Source organism: Drosophila miranda, chromosome 4, assembly GCF_003369915.1.
Source record: "Drosophila miranda strain MSH22 chromosome 4, D.miranda_PacBio2.1, whole genome shotgun sequence".
NCBI classification, from domain to species: domain Eukaryota; kingdom Metazoa; phylum Arthropoda; class Insecta; order Diptera; family Drosophilidae; genus Drosophila; species Drosophila miranda.
This window is the reverse complement of record NC_046677.1, coordinates 16,520,953-16,532,224: the sequence shown is the minus strand read 5'-3', so window position 1 is coordinate 16,532,224 and position 11,272 is coordinate 16,520,953. Positions and strand designations below refer to the sequence as shown.

Below are 11,272 nucleotides of genomic sequence, written 5' to 3'. Positions count from 1 at the left end.
AAACACATTCTGGATGACCTGCATGTGGTCAAATCACACACCATCTGCATGATAACCATTGTGACCGTCATAAATATGACCCTTGGAATATTCCACTGTTGGATTTGTAGTAATTGCTTAGTCCTAAATAGAGATAACACATTTCCCTAGCAATATGATACTCAGAGCTAATTAAACATACCTAAGATCCTAAGTAAACAATCATACTCATAGAAATTGTATATAAACCTTGCATTTTACCAAATAAAATCAGTACGAAAGAAAACTCTGACGTATTCACATCTCCGAAGCCCAATTTGTTCAAGTACCGATTGCGGCGACCATTTGTTACTGGTACATGAACCGGTGGCATACATACATAACATTTTCAGCATACGATTGTCATATTGACAATCACCAGAATCAAGTGAATCTACATCAACAGATTCATTTGATTTACTCATGTGGCTCAATCACAGGCATTGAATGTGATTAATCAATGATGGGATTCGACTCATCGTCTTATTATGAATCAAAGTCAGCTCTGTCCTTCGCCTATCGTTACGCCTTTCTTCCTTTCTTTTCTTTAGTTTTTCTAGATTTTCCCTGCTGGAATCACAAAGGATTAAATTAAATATTCTGCTAATCAGGCGAAAGAATTGTGGCGAAATCTGCAACTAAGCGCTGGATTTCGTATCCACTACTCAAAGCCCTCGAGATGTCGACAGACAAATGATAACCAATTAAATATGCGGATTTCGTCTCTTTTTTTCCCTTCAGCTGCCACTAAAAGTGGATCGAAAAAAAGGCAGCCGCAAATCCCCTCGAAGATGTTGAAGATTTGCGGCAGCTGCTTAAATTCACACCAAAGTTTTCCCCTCTTTTCTGATATTTCTATTTAAGCAAATGGGAAAAGAAATTGCAACAATTATGAGTTGTTCGATTCTCTTTTAAAGCCTTACACTGAAATTTCATGAGGACCCACTGCTTGAAGCTGCCCGCAGTCTTCAGGCTCAATCCAAGTTCTAGCCACAAAACTCTTCCTGGGTTCTTCCCTCCCAGTTGACACACAAGCCCGCACCGCACAAAGCGAAAGTTCGGCCACAAAAACTGTCGTACGAATGGCAAAGGTCCTAAGGATACAATTCCTTTGTTCCCACCAACAACCCAACTTCTGAACACTTGTTTGGCAACTCACTTTAGGTGGTTTTTTGGGGCAACTATTACAGAAGGTTAACTTAAATTGAATTGAGTTTGGCGACCACAATTCGAGGATACAGCTGGTGCTTCACTTTATTGATCCCATCTAAAGTCTTGGTTGCAAAACTCATTATAATTATACAAATAAGCAGAGCGTGCCGTAGCACTCAGGACTGCTGAGCTAAAAGGATTAAGACGCTCAGGAAACAAGCTGTGAATCCCGCACAGGCGAGCCATGTAATAAATGCGGAAACATACGCTCCATCCAGGTGGAGATTCTGCCATCCATGCTATCCCTGGAAAGTGACACAGAAGGGTTCACATAGCAGGAGCAGCAGCCGCCATCACCTAACGAGCTGTGCTGATTTTTGCGGCTTTAAGTTGGAGCCATAAAGTTGATTCGTCCAACGACCTGGCACTCATATGAATACTGGTAGTCCTACTCGTACACTCACTACCAGGCAGCGTTGATTTATGCAAACAACCAGCGTGATGTGAGTGAATTAACGCGTTAGGGAGTAAAACTCTGCTAATGGCAGTGGCAACAGCTAGTAGCCTGCCAACAGCCCCCAGGCAGAGAGACAGCGGGTCAGAGGACGAAGCACCAACGACTTTGAAAACTTAAATTTTTCACATTAATGGCAGTGGCTGGAGTCGTTGGAGTGGAGGAACCGCATACGAATGCCAGTATGACTATGCATTTGGCATGGCACTTGGCTGCGGTGGGACGAATGCACAAAGGGGCGTATGCGCAACGCGTTGAGCCAGCTGCAACAGAACTGGATACTGTCCAATATAAAAGCTTATAGTTATAATAAAATAACAGCGACTTACAACAGTGTTATTTAAAATAATTGATTTATGAAGAGAAAAAGCTATAGTCGATTGACTTCAAAACATCTCAAAGAATTTTTTTCCCCTACTACTCTTTCGATTGAACGCTGATCATGTATGGCATCACGTATACGACTGGTGGATGTTCCCTAAATCGATTTACCCTGAAAATGTATGCCATACGGTACCGAATCATAGATTTTAAGCAGAAGGATGTTTTACCTTTAAGAAAATACAAACTGTGCTCAAAGGTTAACCCACTTATCCTTGAGGACGAAGACCTGCATATTGAAGTGCATACATTTTTTAAATTTTTGAGTTTTTCTCTCTCTTCTCAAGAGCTACACGACATTGTCTTTACCATTACTTACTTTCTTTTGTAATTTTAGGCTCAGCATCGCCACATGGATGATTTTGTTTGAGTAGTCATCCTTTTACATCAAAGTAAAATAAATTGCCGGCTGCCCCCCGGCTGTCACTTACCCCGAATCCAAAAAAGCAATTTTGTATTGTCAATTTAATAAAGCCTTTTATCGAGTGTATATAAATAGATGATGGCTGTGCGTCCGTGCTGGTGGAATATTTATTAGAAAAGTTTTACGCCTCGCTCAACCCCAAAGTGGATGATTGTAAGGGAAAGTCCTGATAAGAAGTTATGAAACCCTCAAAGCAATTTATATTTATGAGGACTATCTATCAATTAAGCTTCTTGGACACCGAAAGATACCTTCAGCTGCAAGTCAAATGGAGACAGTGACGGGTAAAATTTAAATGAAAGTCGGATGCCAACAGTTTGCATTGTCCTCCAATGACTCCCGTCGCTAAGATGTCAGTTATGGCAACAATTTTCGTCACGTCAACAAAAGAATATTTTGGCTTTCATCAGACAACAGAGAATGCCAAGGCAGGCATAATATTTGCAGTAAACTTGTCTGCAGTTGCAGTTGCACTGGCACTGGCAGCCGCTCCTTCTTGCAACTGAATTGTTGACAATACAAGAGAAATGACAAAGGATTTGAAAAGCGGTGCCTGTTCCAGTTTCCTGGCATCTACAGCACCACCCTTCTCTGCAGAATAGAGCCAATTGGAACGTGCAATTATTTAACCCACATTGCGGCCACCACCGCCACTCCCGCAAGGTTAACTGGCTCCACTAAAAGTGTTAAAGGCAATGGCATGGGCCTCCCTCCTTCTCCTCCTCCTCCTGTGTGTTTTGCCTCGGCTTTGGCTAAAAGTTGGCCGTTGGCGTCGGGTAGAAAGGGTCATGAAACGCCTGAATGCGCAATGAGGGAAATTCAAATACAAACCGTGTTTGAATGAATGCGTCGAGAAGTGGAACTTGGCATTGGGAGGAGGGAACTAGGCGTCCCCATCTCTGAGTGCCAAAGAGAATGCCAGAACAGTAGACTGGTTAAATAAGTGCACAGAGGAGGTAAAGTGTAGGAGCTGCGGGCTGCTGTCCTTGGCCTATGCGCCGTTTCAAATGATAGATGCATCGATACAAGACTCTCCTACTCTCTCCTTCTCGCACTCTGTTAGCCTTTTCCTCTAACCAGTTAATGTGAATTTAAGTTCTGTTCATTTGATGTACTTTGGATGCAACTGTGCATGGATGGCGAACCCCGCCATAACGATGAAAGCTTATGAGGCGACTATAGACCATATAGACCACCCATCAAATTTGATGCCAACGCTGCGGAATAGAAGAGACTTCCTTACTCTGACGGTTGCAATTGCATTTCATGGCCCAGGAATCCAATGGCGGAAATGTGGTTGCGATTGCCCATCAAATCTTAGCTGTGGCGAAGTTTCTCGAAAACACTATTTGTTGGCGCAGCTTGATAAATGAAACTTAATGTTGCAGCTTCAAAAAAATTACTGAAATCGAAAAAGCAATCAAGATAAAAGTATTAGTAGTTCTGGGCTTCCGCAAGGAGGTCCCCGTTATATGACAGCATTGCGGATACATTAAATTATAGGAGCTATAGCTTTTTCCCAAATATTTCTTGCTTTCGCAAATCTTAGATATGAGACTTTATATTCACAGAGACTCGGCTTAAAAGTTGTTCTAACATTATTTAATTGCTGAAAATTGAATTTCTGTAAAGTTGTACATAGTCATAGATTGTATTTGCCTGCAGACAGACCGAAATTCAAGGAAAAAGGAAGGAACTTACTGAACAGTATATATAAAATAACTCATACGCAGAATGCGCCAGAGGCACTTGAGCATAATGCACGAGGCTAATGCAGCCACACACAACCCACAACCACTCCCTGTGAGTGGTGTGTCTCCCCATTTCAGTTGTCTCCTCTGACATTTTCATATTCTGATGTTGTACCAGATCCCAGCTCTACAGCTCTGGTTCTGGTGATGGTTCTGCCTTGGCAACTCATGTGTTATGGAATTCTTCGCCTTGCGACAGGCCAAATTACACGCTGACACAGTGGGGACCCTCTGCTTTTGCATATTTCCGTTTGAGCCACACCCGTAGAGGGTTTCATTTGTATAAAGTGAATTCGAATAGCTTTCCACGGCCAACCTTTTCACTTTTTGACTGGGCTCTGGAGATGGTTTTCTGAAACGCAACGGCAAGGGGAAAAAGAAATGTTGGATAAATAAATCCCACTGCTAGCGATAAGGCAAAGAAGAAACTGAAAAGTGCACAACTGGCACATACAGCAGCAATTGGGGTTCAGTTGTTGTTCAATTTCAGAGTGCGGTTTTTCCCCCATGGAAAAGAAGAGTAAAACCAAAAACCGCAACAAAGTAAAAATGAAAGGGCTGTAACTTCCGAAGAAAGGGAGAAGCAATACAAATCAACAATGAAATTGCATAGATAATTGGATAAAAGTGGGATCCAAAAGAAAGACGCGGGTTCAGAATGAATTGGGGTCATGGATGATCTGTAAAGTCTGCAAAACTGAAGCTTTTTAACTGATTTTTATGAGACAAAAGAACAAAAGAAAATTTCATGAAAAGAAGCTAAAACAAATAAGAAAACTCTCTGAAGAACTTGAGAAGACGAAAGCTATCATACAAAAGAGTAAGAGGTGATCTGATCTTTGTATAGACTGCTGTGGAGCAGTGGAGAAGGCTGTGAAAGGTATATTTGAAGGGAAAAAGAGTTTGGATTAGCGTCTGTTGCTTTGACTAAATGTTTGACTTTATCAATAGAATATTTCGCAATCAGAATTAAAATTAAAGGACTGTATCTTAGGACCCTAGAATCCTTTCTATCTTTACACTGATAATTACGCCAATTAAAAAACAGTATAACCTCATATTTCAGCTAAAAAAAGTTACACAAAACTTCCCACAATGTTCACTTAATTATATTAATTCTCATGTAAAATTTGGCAACAAAGTTTGCACATTTCTGAAATATTTTCCACTAACTATACCTTTTAATTTTGGGAATTCGGTAAACTTTTCACAGTTAATGTATTAACTTAATATTTCATCGTAAAACTTTATTTTCCATAGTAATTATTAAAATATTCAAACAAACAGCACTTTTAACTGTTTAACGAGCGGCTTAACTGTGGATCTCCACATACCATTTATGTTTAATGTAAAGTGTGGATAGCCACTGGATGCTGTGGCCGGCTTTGACCTGCACTAAAGTTAGGAGTACGCACACGCATAAAATGAAAAGTTTGGTGCCTCTGTTACGCGGACTCACGGTATTCATTAGGATGCAAATTTGAAAATTTATCAGTTGGACGGTCGCAAGCCCTCCCTTTTTTCCCGTGCACACAACCGCAGTTGTATAAACTGCACATATATGTACGTATACATATGTAAATAGTGGAAACAAAGTTTGTCACACACTTCCACAGAGCCACAGGCAGGATATAACTGGTGGATTGATTAGTGTCTGTTTGTAGCTTGGTAGGAACCATGATAAACATATGCGGCATGCAATACTCATATGTAAGAAGCCACTTTTACCTCTAATAATTTGAGAATATTTTTGGGAACTAACTGATAACCTTGCCAATCAGAAGGCATTCCTTACCCTAAAAATAGATCAGATCACCTCTTACTCTTTTGGTATGATAGCTTTCGTCTTCTCAAGTTCTTCAGAGAGTTTTCTTATTTGCAAATATAATTTTAATAATTTAATTAACCGACATTCACTCTCTTTTTGCACAAGACGTCACTGCATTAATGTTGTGCATAACTAATAAGCTTGATCAACATTTCCTCGGAGCACTTCCCGTTATACGAATATTTACCTGCCCCAAACAGAACATCAAAGTTAAATCAGGAGGACTCTGAGTAGTATCTTCAATCAACTGCTGTGAAACTGCTGGCCCCGCGGCAGCAGAAGTTGCTAGTGGGGATTGGTGACAGGTGAGATGGACCTGGGAGATGGTCATCTCTCCCACATATTTACACAGTGTGGCCAAGTCCCATCGGCTAGAAGAACGTAAATAACTGTGGCCACAACTGCAATCCAATAAAAGCCAAGGGGCAGATACGGGCCAGACTCTGACCGCAGGCCCCTGCTGACTCCGAATCCATCCATCCATCCAGCTGTAAAAGACCCAACCGTTGAGATTACATAGTTTATGGGTCTCGACTCAACTTTAAAAATATTTGAAGCAAAAAATCATTGCGTAAGAGTATTCTCCATGGGTCGGGTATTCGTTACTCTTGCTTTTTTTCCGCCCATTTCTTTTGTCTTTGTCGCCCCCTCGTCGGAGTCCAATGAATTGCTGTGAACACTCGGGGCGTCATTCTGTTGCCATTGCAAATGCTTTCTGCTGCCGTTTCCTGACATTTTGCTTGCAGTGCTTAGACAATGGTTAAGCGTCGCCTGTTGTCTGGTTAGGATGCCCACCTTTTCCCCCGCCATGGGAATATGCATTTTTAATAGTTGGGCGATTCAGAGCTGCAGCCTTTTTTTAATTAATCTCTTCTTGGGAAACTGTGAGAGACTTGTACGCATTGTTAAAGTGCCGCAGGAGTCGTAGATGAGAGTAGGAATGGGTGTCAGAGAAGGAGTTGGAGTTGGAGTTGGAACTGGAGCAACGATAGGAGGTAGATATGGGAACTGCAGCTGGGGACGAATATTGCAGCAAATACTGCAAATACGTCAATGACTTTCGTAGCCGCAATTATGGCAACCATTTGGCTAGGTGCAAGTGCAGGTAGGGCTGGCCCCTTCTTTTTACCCTGGCCAAGCCCCTAGAGTTTCACGAGTGTGTTTGTATCCAAAGGTTAGCCTCCGGAGACCCAAGGCACAATGGAAATTTCATCTGCACACCTGCAAATTAGTTAAATTAAATTCTCATATCGTTGCATAGTCTAGCATATGCAATTGATAAGGTCTTGAGTGAAAATCTAACCCTAAATTTGCAGTGTCTGTGAAGTTCCATCCGACTGTCCTTCCATTTAAATCAAATGCATAAAACTGTCAAAACTCTGACACTTTGTCAGATTGTTTTATGGGACGCAAGTGGAATAATATGCTTTTGTCTCTTTTAAAATTATACTTATTACTGAACATATTTTATTATTCGGAAAATAGCTTGATTTACTAAAACATACTTTACCGAATGTAGGAATAATTTCATTAGACAATGCCAAGGGCCAAGACTGACAGCTCTCGGCCCTATCCTCCGCCGACAAGTGTGCCATGTGCTTGTCGTAAAGTGGCGGCGGCACACTAAATTGCTTTTAATTACGCAAAATAAAAATAAAAATAATAATAAAACAAAAACCGAAAAGAAAACTAAGGCAAACAGTGAAAAGCTTCCAGCTGTGCTCCGTATGGCTCACAACAGGAGGAAGACTGGGCTGTCGGGGAGACCGGAAAGCAGTTAAGTTTGGCTTTGGTCCTGGTACTGATTCTGGTCGAGTTTGGTGTGGTCCTGCCCTGGTTCGGTCTGGTCTGGTGTGGAAAGCATCAGAGCGAAAATGAATTGTCGTAAGAGAAGACAGGGGGCGTCGAGGAGCAACCACTATGTTGGTTTATGAAACAATTCGAGCCAAAGTTGGTTGTTTTATTGCCTTCATTAATTCATTTGTTTCAATTAGCGACAGCAGTTGGCAGAGGAAAAGTCAGGGAAGTGATTTAATTAGAGATATCCAAAGTGTGAAAATATAAAAAAACAGGTGTTTTTGAATTAATTCGATTTTTAGTAGTCAGTCTTCTACCTAATTTTTTGCACAGAATTCAAGCAATTTGATAAAATATTTGGTAAAAAGTGTTTACTTTAGAATAGTCAGAAAAATCCATTTTTAAAATCGCTTCTTAGTGCGTACCGTCATTACGAAACGAGTCTAAACCTTTTTTTTTTAAGCTAATCTTTTATCCTTAGAGATAACTTAAACGCATTTCAGCTAAAATCTTTCAATCACTTATTAACTTTAGCATCCATTCAAATTTCTTTTACACAGGCAACAAAATATTTGCGAAAATTCCACTGCAGTGGAAAAGTTCTCCACACTCGCTTTACCATTGTTTTTGGGCAGTCCTGAAGTACTGTCACTCACCAGGTGTTGTGCCAGGCATTGGATTTAATGGATTTTGGTAAAGATTTAAGTACTTTTTCATTGACTTTCTATTAAAAACCATTTTATTTATCATGAGTGGTTTTTACGTGTAATATTAGTGAACAGGCCATCCAAGTACAAACGATACGACAAAAAAGAAGGCTTGTTTTGCAGCACATTCTCATTGGAACACCGATTTACACAAAAAAAGAATTATTTACAGTTTTATGAAAGTCGATTCCGTTATAAATGTAAAAATGTAATGCGTCCGCGAAAAGATCAAGCTTCTCAGAAAGATTGCGGTTTACCGGCGCGAGAGCAAGAGAGAACTGAGCTTGCAGTTCTTTGGTTTCGACTCGGAAGCTGTTGCCTGCGTCAATGAGCAGCTTTTAAAAGAGAATTATCAAATATTCAAAGAATAAAGAAGCATATATGTACGTACATATGTATGTAGTTCTTGCAGCTGTCTTTACTCGGCGCGGCCTCGTGCATGTACGATCTAATGATAGAGAAGGCGTTCAATGCATTGAGCGTTTGGATGAGCTTTTGTCGCTCGCACCATCTAACTAGCCCGCACAGCCTCTCCCCCTCTCTTCGATTGCCATCCCAACTTGGGATGCCTCGGTTGGATCGGACGACGCAGCAGCAAATAGCTTTCGCTCTTGATAACATACATGCTGCTCTCATATTCTTATCAGTTAGGCTATAGTTTGTATTATCTTTTTATCACAGTTCTTGCATGCAGTTAGTTAATTGTTTTTCAAATATGGAGTTTGCGCCCCTAATAAGTTCTCACGTTATTAATGAATGGTGAAATACATAGGTAGTTCCATAGCCGGACACTCCAAACATTTCTCCAATTTACATACATACATATGTAGAGTGAATAAATAAACTCCTCTAAAACGGGATTCTATTAATTTTTGGCCTTTTCTTATCTAGAAAACAATATGTGCGGATCGAGTTCAATGCAAAATGTGGGCCTGGCGCTTACTGACAGCCATCAACCTCGACGACCAACCAATATCTTAGTGAATGGAATAATGGAATATTCCTTTTGATACGTATCTGCTGCTTGCCCACAGCAAATTCTCTGTAATGTTTATTTTTTATATGCTCTTCTTGATTAAGTATCAAAATAGAAATCGCAATAAATAATTTGTATATGTTTGTGCTTTAAAGGGTGCTTTAAAGTCCACCCCCAGAGTTTCTAGATTTCTAGAGATTTCATTATTCGAACACTTTTTTCACATTTTCTGAAATGTTGATCTTCGTTTATTTCATTTTTTCCATTAGAGATCAGAGACAGATATTTTTGTACAAAAGTTACAAAAAAGAACAATAGCGTTTGGCAACTCTCCGCTTTGTAAGCAACAAATTTGAATCACTTGAATGACAACCCTGACAAACATATGTTTTTGCGATTGTCTGGGACTGGAAATTTTTTTTTTCGACAAGGTGGTAGCGCTCCCACGTTTTAAAGTGAAAAAAAGTGCAAAAGTTTCTGAATCAAGCAAGAAATTTGAGCAATGGCAGGACGTGGGCATAAAGGAAAGACTGGCACACTTACGGTCGATCAATTGGCGGCGCTTGGCTGTGTGAAAAACCTCCCCCCCGTACAGTCTGCGCTGCAGACAACATTTCCGCCAGTGATAAATAAGCCCATTGCCGTCGAGGTATGATGAATCTACGAAAGAGCCTACTCAGAATTAATCATTTACATCTTGACTATATTCCTCTGGCAGACAACAGCCGCAGAGGCCTATCAGCTGATGTGGAAGGCAAAGTTTTTGAATCGCATGCGGGATTCGCCGTATTACATTGTTTCAGAGAGCCAGAAAAATTCAGAGCAAAAAGTCGGTCGAGAGGTAATTAGTCTTGTACGTTTGTGTAATGGGTAAATAATTAGTTCTCCGCGTATACCTGCAGAAAGCTCTGGGGCCAACGAAGGTGAAAAAGCTGCCCGAGTTCAACTACAAAACCATGCCCAAGGAACTAAACATGTCCAATACCAAGCGAAAGGGCGAGGATCCGCAACCCAAGTTGCTGGCCAAGAAGACCAACATTGAAGAAAGTCTGAAAGTTCTAGAACAGACGGAGTTGAAAACAGGCGACGAGAATGAGCAAGACGACGCCGAGAAAGAGCAAGACGACGCCGAGAAAGAGCAAGACGACGCCGAGAAAGAGCAAGACGACGCTGAAAGTGAGCAAGATGATGCCGAGAAGGAATCTGAACAGGACGACGAAATAGACGATCCTGAGGCGGCACTAGACCATGAAATGGATGACGAGAACGACTATGGCAATAGCTATTTCGACAATGGCGAAGACTACAGCGAAGAGGATGACAACCTGTCTGATGGCCCCGTTATATAATTAGCTAGTGTTGGATCTCTGATTAACTATGCTGCCAATTCAGATTTAAAGTAAAATGTATATTTAGAGGGATGTGTGACTTCATCCAAATTCTTGGGGGGTGAAAAGAGTGGCTGCAGATGACGAGATGCAAAATGGGAATCCATCAACCTTGGGCCATGGCGGAGAACTCACGAATCTAATGGTTCCAGCCCACACCAAAACGCCGGCACTGAGGATGGCAGTGTATTTGGTGTTCTGCTGGCTGTACTGCTCCTTCCTTCCATTCACTGTTTAGTGCTGGTGGTGGCCGCTTCCGTGGTAGGCAGCGCCGACACAAACAGGAAAAGCTTGGAGGAACATAAGTTAGTAAATCTTTGGCCTGCCACGGTAATG

The 11,272-nt window shown here is 41.2% G+C and overlaps 1 protein-coding gene across 1 annotated transcript; it reads left to right on the top strand.

Annotated features, from left to right (window-relative positions):
* The first annotated feature begins 9,977 nt into the window (after positions 1-9,977).
* Positions 9,978-10,969, top strand: LOC117189012 (DNA-directed RNA polymerase III subunit RPC7-like). Its single transcript, XM_033393862.1, has 3 exons — positions 9,978-10,197; positions 10,267-10,389; positions 10,451-10,969. The coding sequence occupies exons 1-3, from the start codon at positions 10,051-10,053 to the stop codon at positions 10,895-10,897; spliced, it is 717 nt and encodes a 238-aa protein (XP_033249753.1). The 5' UTR covers positions 9,978-10,050; the 3' UTR covers positions 10,898-10,969.
* The last annotated feature ends 303 nt before the right edge of the window (positions 10,970-11,272 follow it).